The sequence below is a fragment of the Ixodes scapularis genome, unplaced genomic scaffold (assembly GCF_016920785.2).
Source record: "Ixodes scapularis isolate PalLabHiFi unplaced genomic scaffold, ASM1692078v2 PGA_scaffold2__306_contigs__length_199485367, whole genome shotgun sequence".
Taxonomy (NCBI): Eukaryota; Metazoa; Arthropoda; class Arachnida; order Ixodida; family Ixodidae; genus Ixodes; species Ixodes scapularis.
In genome coordinates, this window is record NW_024609857.1 from 52663380 (window position 1) to 52676930 (window position 13551).

General features: G+C 49.0%; 1 protein-coding gene across 1 annotated transcript; it reads left to right on the forward strand.

Moving 5' to 3' along the window:
* Positions 1 to 5110: 5110 nt before the first annotated feature.
* On the forward strand, positions 5111 to 10377 carry LOC115319418. The gene is made up of 2 exons (XM_040219754.1): positions 5111 to 6446; positions 6851 to 10377. Exons 1-2 carry the CDS (start codon positions 5111 to 5113, stop codon positions 10375 to 10377), a joined length of 4863 nt encoding a protein of 1620 aa, XP_040075688.1.
* Positions 10378 to 13551: the final 3174 nt, after the last annotated feature.

A 13551-nucleotide genomic window follows, 5' to 3' on the forward strand; every position in this document is an offset into this window, starting at 1 on the left:
AGGCTGAAGATACAGAATATTACAGTTGAGAGAGCTAGTAAATACAAGTATCTAGGAGTATGGATATGTGATGGTGCAGAATATCTCAGAGACCATGAAAAGTATATAATAGGTAAGGGCAACAGAAATGCAGCTGTAATGAAAAATAGAGCACTTTGGAATTACAACAGGTATGAGGTGGTGAGAGAGATTTGGAAAGGGGTCATGGTGCCTGGCTTGACTTTTGGAAACGCAGTGCTATGCATGAAATCCGAAGTGCATGCGAGACAAGAAATAAAACAGCGCGGAGTAGGTAGACTGGCTTTGGGGGCACATTGCAAAACGCCAAACCAGGGAGTACAAGGAGACATGGGATGGGCATCATTTGAGAGCAGGGAAGCGGTGAGCAAGGTAGAATTTGAGGATAGGTTGAGGCAAATGGACGGGGAGCAATGGGCACGAAAGGTTTTCAGCTATTTATACATGAGGAGTGTAGACACAAAGTGGAGACAGCGCTAGGAAATTAAGAGGAAAGTTTTTGGGCTATAGCGAAGATACGGAAGAGCAAGTCTCAGTTAAGAAGAAAGTTAAGGCCACAGAAAGAGATTGGTGGCTAGAGGGAATGCAGACAAAGACGGCTCTGGAAAGCTATAGATTAAACAAAAGAGTTATTGCCAAAGAAAGCATTTATGACAATTCTAGGGGAAGCTCATTGCTGTTTGAGGCAAGAACGGGTGTTCAGCGAACCAGTACATACAGAGTGAGGTACCAGGAAATTGATACAGTGTGCACTGCTTGTGGAGAGGAGGACGAGACGGCTGAACACTTGATACTCTACTGTAAAGGGCTTCACCCTATGCCTACCGAAGACAACATAGATTTAATAAAGTCATTGGGTTTTAGAGACAGCGAAGGGAGAGTGGATTTCAAGACTGTAGAGATTACCAAGCAAAGATTAAGTGAATGGTGGCAGAAATCGAGAGAAAACTAGGTATTTTCTTATCCACTGATGGCAAGGGGGTTTCATAGCCTCACTTTCTTTGCACTGCGGAGTGAATATAGATTTCACATTTAAATATTCTAAGCTTAAATGGTAAAACAAAATGGCTAGGTGGCGTAAGCTACCGCCCGATCCAAAGGGCTCAGCCGTATTCATCCATCCATCCATCCATCCATGGTGGAGGCTACAGCTGCACTCGGCTGGTCGGGCTAGCAGCTCGCGCTTGCCCAACTTTCGCAGTTAGCCCATGTTAAGGTGAGTCGAAGTGTTAAATACAAGACACCCCACGAGAATACATAGGAAATGTCGACAACGACGATCTGCGGAAACACGAGTGACAGCGGCAGCGGCACCGTCTTCGCATCCGCGACCCCCTCAACCTCCTCGCATTCCGAGGCGTCGCCTTCACGTGCTCTCGCGGCGAGATGAAAAGGGGTGGGCGGAGAGAGGTGTCGCCAAATAAACCAGTCCACTAGGGGTGGTTTATGGCGTGGACGTCGTTCTGTCTCATGCAGATGAGGAGAGTGTCCTGTAATCGCCTAGTAAAGTATTTGGAGGAACTTTCCTCCCGTCTGCCTGGCGAAGGAAAAAACATATCGTCCCCCCCCCCCCTTTTTTTCTTCTGGCCGCTTGGGGGCACCGTAGTAGAAGGGAGGAAAGGACTCAGTTTGCTACCTATTTTCTCTTTTTTTTTTCTTAGAGTGTGGGTGCACGTCACTTCCTGCCTCGCCGAGCATGACGGAAATGGCGGGCGACCGTCGCGATTAGGAGTTTGCTGGCACTTTCCGGAAATCACACGAGCGCCCAGCGCGATGGGAAATGCCGGGAAGACAGTCGGCCGTCCCGGAGGCTTGTCATCTTCCGCTGGTGGAGTCGGAGGCGCGGTGGCTCCGCACAGATCGCATGTTCCGTAGCGGATTTAGTAAATTGCGATAAAGCTCTGAGCGGAGTCTAGAATTAGTGGCTCTGGATCTACCGTTTTAAAATTTTTATTAAAGCTATTCAGCGTCAATAATTGGGGGGGGGGGGGGGGGAATCACATTTTTACCCGACTTTAAATGGCGCTTCCCTTCTACAAGGAAACAACAACAAAGACCCACATTCTTGCGCGTGTGTGTTTTGATAGCGCTGTTAGCAACTTCTGTGATGGAATATATACTACAGTGGAAGTTTCGGGATACAACTTCTGAAGAAGCATCATGATTGCCACCAACAAAACAATGCTACGCCCACACACACAAAAAAAGGAGAACATACTTGCTAAAGTTAGAGTAAGCGTCTCGCGGTTTAAATTTGATCGATCCCTCAAGGACTTGTACTATGCAATACCATAGCACTGATAAATAGACCCATTTCAAAAGTCTATCGAGCAACATTGGCGGTCAGCATTTCTTGGGCACGAAGAACGTGATCGGATCCGACTCCTTGCCGAACGCTGACGCAGACCTCGTATCCAATACATGCTCAGAGTATACGTGATCAAGCAATGGCGGACAGGTGATGGCGCGGACTTTTGAAAAGGGTCTATTACAATTGTTTTGCAATAATTAACTCAAGATTTTTCCTATGGGCCAAGACGGCGTCGTTTCCAAACCGTGTTGCTTGCATCGGGGCTGCAGGGTGACTCTGGACTTTCTCCTTTTTGCCCCTTCTCTGGCGCCTGTGCGTCGTGAACTGTATTTCCGGAAGCTTTGCTGGTCGCGTCAGAAGGCGATGTTGAAGAAATCGGCGACTTGGGGGCCGCTTCCAAATTATCGGGGTGATCGGGCATAACACCATCAGTTTTGAGGACATAATTTGGCTCTTGATAGTCGCCTGGCTGTTTGGAAGAGAATGACAATTTGACATTTGGTGATCCGTCTATAGCCATAACCTTTTGGCCTTCTAAGGCCAAATGCTTCTACAATTCAAAACGCTGTTTCAAACGCCGAACACTGCGCGAGCAGCCAGTGACGCTATTGATCACTCTGATTGGAGGGATATAGTGGGTGGAGAGAAAGGCAGCTAACCTTTGAATCTGACCAATATCCTTCCAGTCAGCTCGGAGTCCTGACGTCACCGCACGCTCATCATCTCCTCCTCTGGTTCAGTTTATCTTCGTATAGGTTCACTTTGCCCTCGTACCCACTTATCGTAGGATCCGTGTGTCCAGTATGGACTGACCCCCAGCTAATTTTCCAGCTGACCTGTTTAACGTACCTTGCCTGATTGGTCTGGTGTGGTTGTCTTGTCTTGCATACCCGACTGTTCCAGTGTGACTAGTTGATCTGATGGTTTTTCTGTTTTCTCTGGCGCCACTGTCTCGTCTGGTAGGCTTGGTTGTTCTGGTTGGCTTACTAGAGTCGATTTCATTGAACCATCAAGTTTGTTTGATTTCTTTCGTTCGACTATATTGTCTGTTGAGCCTGGTTGTTCCGGTATGCCTAGATGAGCTGATTTGAGAGGTATATCTTGTCTGTTTGTTTTTTGTGACCTCAATAATGCTTTTGCTTTGCAAGGCGATGGCGGTATTTCAGGCTGTCGTGGTTTATCTGGTTGGCCTGGTATCTCTTGTTTATTTTGTGGAACCGGTCCTCTTGTCCTTTCTGGCTGACTGGACCGATCTTGTTTTGGTCTTTCAGGTCGGTCACTTTGCTCCAGATGACTAGGTTCCCCCGATGATACTACGTGCTCGTTGTCTGCGTTTCGTGACTCTGATATTAAAGGCGTTTCAGTTTCAAAATGAACTGTTTGTTTAATCCCTGCTGCCGAAGCCGAAGCTCTAGATGGGGCTTCTTCCTGAGGTTCCTCAGAAAACACATCTCGGTCGCCTACCTCGCAGCCGTAGCAACTCACCTCTTCGGAGCATGTGTGTTTCGTGGTGACCTGTTCGTCCATGGTTCTACTATTTGTCAAGCGATTCAGTGCTTCAATAATAGATTGTCCAGGTTCGTATGGGAAGTGAGGCCTATTCTTTTTCTTCTTCGAACGCACAATAAAGAAGAAACGTGCTATACGTGCCTGGCGGCATCGTGTTGCGCAGCGTAGAGCGTGTAATAAAGTGTTGTGTACTGAAGTGCAGCGTGAGAGCGCGCGGCGCGCTCTCACGCTGCACTTCGCTGCGCTGCGCTGCAGCGCGCGGCGCGCGAGCATGGCTCAACGCAATTTCGCGTGCAACGCGAGACACGGCCATTTCTACGCCGACCCTGCTCACACAGGACATGCTTGTACATATCTTAGTAAAGCGGGGCGCACCGCGCTAAGCCCACCAAGGTGTCCTGTCTCGCTCAGTACTTAAAGGAGCGGTGCAACGATATTCAATTGGAATGTTTTTCACTTGACACGAGTTTACTGGCACACCTGGGACTCAATGATACACGCGACGCCACTGGCCAAGAAATTCCTTTGTTGCGGTGTAATTTCAAGGACAAAAGCGATCATTTTCGTTCAATCTCTCCTTTTCAAAATTTGATGACGTAACGTGGGGATCGTGTGTGTTGTAAGCGCTTTATTGACCATAGTACAGGGTAAAGGGAATAGGGGAGTGCGTCAAGTAGCTCTTGGCTTGGACGCTGGCACATTGGGCGAGAAGGGAAGGGATAAAACACTTAAAGGGGAGGTGAAACGATATTCAATTGGAATATTTTTCACTTTACACGAGCTACTGGCAGTAGTGGGACACAAGAATACTCGCACGCAACGCCACTGACCAAGAAACCTCTTTGTTGCGCTGTAATTTCGAGGACAAAACCGAGTGTTTTCATTGAATCTCTCCTTCGCAAAACCTGATGACGTCGCTCGGCGGTAGCAGTACCGCCCAGGGAGGAAGAAGATTGGATGGAGTGTGGACGTGTCTCGCCTATGCTCCTCTGATTTTGGACACCGGGTATTTTTTATATTTTTTTTATTTTTATTTATTTTTTTTTTTTTTTTTAATATTTTTTTTTAATTTTAACTGGAATCAACAGCCCGTGACGAACGGACATCTAGACTATCATCATTTTTGTTTCAAGGTGGGCCCTTGTTTTTCACGAATTTCGAGGCTCCGAAGTGTTCGACGAGCCATGTCGAGTGCTAAGCCTAAGCTTAGACCCACCGGCCAGAAGTCGTCGGCGGCGGCTGAGGCTCCGCTCGGAGACTGATCTAGCCATGATGGAGACCGTGGAAGGTACGGAGATTGATCCGGAAGAGTTGAACGTGCCAGGACAATGGTACGTTAGTAAGAAGAAAGGAAAAGCGGCCCCCCTAGTGGACAACGAGGCACGCCATATGGAACGGCAGCGAGCCGCCGAGAAGCTCGCAGGGAGGAAGCTGGCGGCAAAGTCGGTTGAAAGGCAGTTTGCCCGAGTTCCGGACGGCGCCGACAAAATAGTCATGAGGCCGCACGGCGGTCTCACACGTATGATGAAATACGGAAGTGCGTATTTGGCCGACGTAATACTTAGGGCTGCTGGTGTCAGCCCAGACGCGGCCGGGGAGGACGTCATCTTGAACGTGAAGCAACATTCCATTCTCGTCGCCACCGTCAGCGCAGAGAGGAAGAGAAAATACGCCGACTTGAAGCTCCTCATGTTTGAAGGGGAAAAAATAGAAATGACTACGTACATCGCTATGCCGGAGGACTGCGGGAAAGGCGTCGTTCATGAAGTCCCTTTGTCCTTCTCGGACGAAGATATTTTGAAAAGGCTGCAAATCTACGGGAATCCTCCGGTCCTAGGAGTGCGAAGACTCGGAAGAGTATCGAGGACAGTTTTAATACTCTTCGAGGACAGAGAGGTACCGCGCTGGGTGCGACTCACGCCCGTGGCGCAACGCTGCGTACTCTACCGCAAGAAGTACGAGGTTTGTAACGCCTGCGGCCGGCTCGGGCACCGCGAAGACGTCTGCCCGGACCCCGGAAATGTGAAATGCCGTGGCTGTGGCATGGAGAAACCGCCACAAAACCATTTATGCGAGTCCAAGTGCCAACTGTGCGGGAGAGGACACCCGCTCGGTGACAAAAAATGTAGAGAACTCTATCGTGTCCCTTACGAGGTGAAGAGGAAGATATGGGAACGCAAGATCAACATGCAACAGCATCAGCAACTTCAGAAAAAGCAGCAAGCCGGAGCGACCACCGAGGGGAATCTCCGAGGTCGTTCCAAGGTCAGGCGCGGAAACGAGGACTTTCGCGCCAGAAGCGACTCCTTCCCGAGGCTGGGGGAGACCACCGGGGGGAAGCAGCAGCGCAACCGCTCGAGCTCCCGCACCAGGGCGCACTCCGGATCCAGACCCGGGGGGAGATCGAGTTCCCGGGTCCCGGCGAACGCGTGGACAATGAAGCGGAGCCCGAGCAGGGATCGAAAAGGTGTAAGCTTTGGCAGTGAGGTTTCCCAGGCAAAAAATAAGAAGGACGAGGAGATCGATAAATTAAGGAAAGAGGTTGGGGAGCTTAAAGAGGTCGTTAATAAGCTCACTCAAGAGTTACAGAAACCAAGATTGCAGGAGTGTACGGGGTCCCCCTCCCCCCCCCCCCCCCCCCCCCCCCCCCCCCCAGAGTTCAACCAAAATTGGTACTGCAACCAACCCCCCCGGCCTCTAGGGCTGAGACTTCCACGCAGCATGCGGCACCAGGGGAGGAAAAGATGATTTTAGAATTGGCTAGACCGCCTCCACCGAAACGCAAAGGGAAGACGCTGATCCGTTGGTAGCACTGGAGAAAAAATTAGAAGCCAAAATCGAAGCCAAATTCGATTCTTTCATGGCCCAAATTGTGGGAGCAATAAGTCAAACTCAAAGCCAGATACAAGCCCTTACGGGTGAAGTTCAAAAGCAAAGGGCAGAATTAGTTGCCATCGGAGAACGGCAACAAAAAGCTGAGGAAAAATTCGACCCGCTCCAAACTGACCAGAGGCGCACGAAGTGAGTTGTTAATCTGGCAGTGGAACTGTCGCGGCTTCCAACGCAAGCGGGCGTTAGTGCAACAATATCTGACGCTATTAGATGAGAAACCGCTAGTGATAGCCCTGCAGGAGACGGGCAAAATAGCAAAACTCTCAGGATACCAAGCTTTTTCAAGTGACAGGGGTGAGAAATCTCGCGTCACAACGTTGATTAAGAGGAATATCGCAGCTATTGAGCACGAAATAAACTCGAAAGAAATTGAGGCAGTGCTATTGGAAATACTTACGGGACGAAAGGAGGAACCGAGCGTCTTCCTCTTAAATTTGTATAGTACCCCAAAGCAGAGAAAGGTGGCATTCAGGGTCCTCTTCCGCAAAGCGATTAAGGCAGCCGGCACCAACCCCTTGCTAATAGTTGGTGACTTTAATGCGGCGCACCCGGAATGGGGTTACGCTAAACAAGATCCTAAAGGCAGGCAGTTATGGGAGGATGCGCATGAGCTGGGAATCACACTACACACCGACCCTAGTAGTCCATCCAGGGTGGGTAACAGCGTGTGCGCAGACACCTCCCCTGACCTGACATTCTCCAAAAATGTGACAGACCTGACGTGGCAAAATTCGGAGCAAAATTTCGGCAGCGACCATTTTATTCTGGCCTCGATCATTAAAAAAGGAGTGAAGACGCGTTGTGCGCGTCAACCGAGGATTACCGAATGGGAATTATTTAGGAATAAACGAGAGAAAGCTGCCACTGGGAGGATCACAAACATAGAGAAATGGACGGAGATCCTCAAGCGTCACGTTGGGGAGGCCACAAAGACACTTGAAGGGGACAATGCCCCTGAGGTAGCTGATAGCAAACTGCTTCACATGTGGGAGGCAAAACACGGTATGGAGCGCAGACTAAAGAGGCAAAAATGGAACCGCAATCTGAGAAGGAAGATTGCTAGACATAACAAAGAAATTGAAAATTATGCGATCAAATTGTGCGAACAAAATTGGTGCAGCCGATGCGACGAGATGGAACGGGGCATGAGCCTTGCCAAAACATGGGGTCTGCTGAGACACCTATTAGATTCGACCAATTCGAAAACTCAATCAGGAATTAGATTATCAAAAGCCAGGCACGCGTTCGAGGTCACAGACGCAGAATTTATGGACAAACTAGTCAACATGTATATTGGTGATACCGCTAGTACCCCCCTCTTAGAGTACGACGGAGCTCCCAACGAGGAGCTCGACGCACCCATCACGGAAGCGGAGGTCAGGGCAGAAATATTGGGACTAAAAACAAAATCGGCCCCGGGTTCTGACGAGATAACTAACAAAATATTAAGAAACCTGGACAATGACTCCATCAGCGCTCTGACGGAGTACATGCAAGATATTTGGACTAAAGGTCACCTGCCTCGGCAGTGGAAGTCGGCAAACGTAATTCTAATCCCAAAGCCGGGCAAACCCCCTAGACTAGAAAATTTAAGACCAATTTCCCTAACCTCATGCATGGGGAAATTGATGGAGCGCGTAGTCCAGACCAGATTGACGCGCTTTATGGAGCAAAACGACCTGTGGCCGTGCGAGATGGTCGGCTTCCGGCCGGGCTTGAGTACGCAGGACGTGATGCTCCGACTGAAACATGACATAATCGATTCGCGTTCTAGAGACGCCAAAGTAATTCTCGGTCTGGACTTGACAAAGGCTTTTGATAATGTTAAACACGAAGCGATCCTTTGCGGTCTCCAAGAAATCGGGGTAGGTACGCGAACGTACGACTACATCAAGGACTTTTTGTCAGACAGAACTGCCTGCATAAAGTTCCAAGACATTGAGTCACACACACTAAAGTTAGGGAGCAGGGGCACGCCGCAGGGCTCGGTTCTCCCCCCGTTCCTTTTCAACGTGGCAATGAGGAGCCTCCCAGCAGCTCTGAGGAGCATAGAGGGGCTCAATTTCAGTATTTACGCGGACGACATCACCCTCTGGATTAACCAGGGGAGTGATGCGAGCATTGAGGAGCGCTTGCAGGCGGCGACAGACACTGTCGTGAATTATGCTGCCAATAGGGGCCTCTCATGCTCTCCGCAAAAATCTGAATTATTCGTCTATAACCCAAAGTCTCTACGATGCAAACGCAGATGGGATTTTAGCATTAAAGTAGAGGAGAAACCAGTTCCAAAGGTAGATCAGATCAGAATCTTGGGACTGTTCATTCAGGAGAATGGATATAATGATGGTGCAATCAAAAGACTAGAAAGATTTGCCACGCAAGCCCTTGGACTATTTAAAAGGGTCGCGCTGAAAGGACGAGGCCTGAAAGAAAGAAGCTTGCTTAAACTAATTCAAGCATACGTAATAAGCCGCGTGAGCTATGCCACGCCTTTCTTAAACATCAGGTCGGAGGAGAGAAGAAAACTAGACTCGCTCATCCGACGATGCACAAAGAGGGCCCTGGGCTTACCAATTAGCACCTCCACAGTGAAGCTTCTCTCTATGGGAGTGCACAATACCTGGGACGAAATAGCGGAGGCTGTCAGAATATCGCAGCTCGAAAGACTTAGCCGAACAACCACGGGCAGAGCTATCCTCGAGATGGTAGGCCTACAAACAGATAGGGGACTACGAGTCAAGTCAAGCATTCCGCAGGACTGCCGAGAAAACCTAATCATTCCCCCCCTCCCTCGTCACATGCATCCCATATTCAACACGGAGAGGAGGGAGAAGAGAGCAGAAGCACTAATCAGACGCTTCGATTTAATGGACAGCAAGTCGGTTGCGTATGTGGACGCGGCAAGTGGCAAGTCGGGTGCGGCGGTCGCCTCGGTGGTTGACGGCCGAGGTGCTCCCGTATCGGCCGCCACCATTAGAAGCCGCAACGCAGAAACGGCTGAAGAAGTTGCGATAGCGCTCGCTTGCGTTGGAACGAAAGCCAATTTTATTATTAGCGATAGCAAAACGGCCATCTGGAATTTTGGGAAGGGTAGGATCTCGCCGGAAGCGGCAAGGATTCTTACCGGTAGACAGCTAAACAGAAAAATTAGCCTAATTTGGACCCCCGCACACACGTCCGTTCCTGGCAACGAGGCGGCCCACGAGTTAGCCCGAGCTCTCTACTTCCGGGTAACTGTGGAGCCGCCCGACTGCCGGAACATGGACGAGCGTCTGCAAACTTATACGGAGATTGTGGAAAATTATAGATTACAAAGGAAACAGGTGCCACCACCAGACAAAAGTCTAAGCAATAGGGAGGCAGTCGCATGGCGGCGCCTGCAAGCTGGGAACTTCATAAACCCAGTCTGGGCATACCATGTTCGGATAGATGACAGGCAACACGATAAGTGCAAGCACTGTGGGGCGAAAGGGACCCTTGACCACATAATCTGGGAATGTGCTAGCTCCCCAGGGGCTAAAGCAAATATAAATTGTGGAGAAGCCTGGGAAGCTCTGCTGCGGAGCGAGGTCCCTGCTCTACAGCAGCAAGCCACCCGCCTGGCGGAAGAAGCCGCGAAGAGCCAAGACCTCTTTGCCTGCTTCTAACCGCGGAGGTCCCTGGCCCCGTATCCTAGGCCTGCGTGCCGGGGACGAGGACTAGGTGTCTCCTCATCTGGTGGAACATTAAAGTTGTTATCTATCTATCTATCTATCTATCAGTACCGCCCAGTGAAGATATTTGAATGCGGCTCATAGATTGGACCCGAGCATGGCGTGGATACTCGATTTGGGCTCGTGATAATCGATAGCTCGAGAAGCATTCGGGTAGTGTCCTGTGTCCAATCGCTGCAATGACGACAACAACCGAACCATAACAGTGTCTAGAACTCACCGCGTGTCCTGTGCCTTGCCAACCCCAGCGCGAGGCTATGATCAACATTGGCGGCATTGGCGGCATATATTCGGCTCCAGATCACGTGGCCGCTTGTTCTGGCTGCGATTTGAGAGGGTGAACTCTGCTCGTTTTTTTTAAATTTTTCTCTGCGACTTTGATTGCGTGTGGTGAAAAACGAACGGGTATGTCACAGGTCATTAACGTCAGGGATCCGTTCTAAGCGGTATTTGCGCAAAATACAAAAATCGTTGCATCGCCCCTTTAAGGCTGCGGTCCCACGGCAGCCATCTTGAACAAGGCGTTAGTTCAACCAACAGATGGCGACACGCACCCGTGGGGTGGCCGAAACATTGGTTCACAGTGGGATGACTCGAGCACCATCACGTTCCCCTCGTGGCCTTGCTCGCGCCGCTGCCAGCTGTGCTCAGCTAGCTCAAGTAGCGTGGCCCATCAAACGGATGTGTACGAGAATGTCAGGCTGGGTATAAATTGTTCTCTGATATAGGGAGATGCGGTCGGCGGTTGTAACGGGCTTTCGCAATAAATCTTACCAAGAAGGAATCAGATGTTGATTGACGTGTCAATATTCTATCAATGAAAATTTCCTCTGCAGGAATGCACGCTCAGTAAACTCAATCTTCCAAGACACCAGTGGAAGCGAACGTCAAGTAAACTGCTTCACGATTTACGGTACTTACCTCACCATTTTAATGACGACTAAAAAAAACGTCACGAAATATTATGTTTCACGGGGTCCGGAAGATGTTGTAAAGGTTGTTACATTATAGTTCCAAGAAAACAAACGCCGTTGCAATATTTTCGGAAGTACCGACACACGTAATGTTGTAAGTACAGCTTAGGAGGAATATGATGAAAACCATCAGAATAAATGGGAATACGTTTATTTGCAATGAAGACGCTATTAATGAACGGCGTTTAGCGACGGCAAGTTATGAGCGTTCGGGAATTTATAAGTTGACGTGATTGCTAACTATGGACATGCGGACAATGAAGACCAGTTTTGTCGGGAGATGGTGTTGCGGTGATGACCTGATATCGGACGACTCATGGCAGACGAACAAGCAAGTTTCTTCTCAGCGAATGGTAAATGTCCAGTGTCAAGCACAACACGTGGCTACCGACTTTGTCGACGTTTCGAACACTTACCGCTTTGGACAAAAGTCCTGGCACCTAGGCTAACTTTGTGGAAGGACTCGAAGTCTTCCTTGAGTCCAACGCCATCATGAACAGTAACTGAAAACGTGCCACTATTCAGTCGGTGGGTGGCGAAACGTATCCACATCTGCGGAGTCATGGGCGATGCGTACTTTAAGTGGCTGGAAGTTTACACGATGCCTGCCACGACGTCCAAACACGTCATTGACGTTCTACGGTCTCTTTTACCTGCTTTTGCCCTACCAAAAATACTTTTTATCTGATAACGCGCCCAATCTTGCTTCAAATAAAATAAACACGTTTTTGAAAAAAAAAACAAAAAAAAAAACGGCATCAGGCATCACATTAGTGCACCATACCATCCTGCAACTAACGGGCAAGAAGAACAGATGGTGTGCGATACGAAAAAAATCCCTTTTGAAGCTTACGAAAGAAGCAGTTCAGTGAAGAATCGCCAGGTTCTTGTTCCGGCAGCACGCGTCGGTCTCATCTTACACGGAAAAAAACCCACCGAAGCAATATTCGGCGGACGAAGAGCCACACCCCTCGTTCTCATTATACTAAGGCTTACGAACCAAGATCGAGAGATTCCCACATCGGGAGTAATGGCAGTCTGTTCAGTCGGACAACTCGTCTACGTGAGAAATTTCAGCGAAAGTCTGGCCTTCCGTGTAAAACTTGAATAGAAAAAGCTCTATGTTGGTTGACCAGGAGGTGTCATCTCTCTGAATACGAATACGCCCTTAAGTGTAAATATAACTAAATCACAAAACGTTCTGTGTGTATTGTGTAACTGCCCTTGTATTTGATAGTAGAAGCTATGGTGGTGATTTGCACCTTTCACACCAGGCTCCTCCTTCTTATTTTTCGCCTCATACTCCTTTGCGGTTTAAGTATGCTTCAAGAATATTTTGGAACGGGGACACCTTACGTCAACGAGGCCATTTGTTCCAAGTAGTCAATCAGGGAATGCTGCTAGAAATCCGTTCCTCATATAACGAATAAGCCGCACTTCTGCACAGTGCAGTTTTCCTGTTCCACGTACAGTTGTAAAGCAGCATCCTCATTGATTCTACCATTAACTGTTGCGGGTGAAGAAAGTCTTTCGGTACACGATACTTGAAAGAAGTCTGGCACTGTACGTTGTGGTTCGACACCCACTAATGTCGTCGTCCTTATAGAGCCTCATCATTTAATCATTACCTCGTCACCTCATATTGTTCTTAATCAACAGTAATTACAATAGGCTACCGCCATATTACAATCCAAGAATTGAAAAATTTAGTTGTTCATTCCTTCAACAAGTTTATTATTTATATAATGTTAATACGTTACATTACCTGGAGACGATCGACGTCCATCGTCGATCTTCAAATACTTATACCTGTATATAAATTAGATGCACAAGGGGGGGGGGGGGGGGGGGTTGGTGGCCGAGTGCATGGTCTAGCGAACACCAGCTCGGAGCACTTGGAGCGAAAGCTCGCGCTGCAGAACCCACCCCGCCCCTACCCGTTTCGATCTGGAAGAGCATCGTACCGGCGTGCGGTCGTATATCACTACTGCGTGGTGCACGTTAAAGACCCCAGGTTTGCGGTTGTACCGCACTGGCTAAATTGCTCATCTACAGCTGAGACACCAGACGCCCACTAAGGCAGACTAACTTCCGGCTGAATAAATATACGCACAACAATTTGCAATTAGACGCA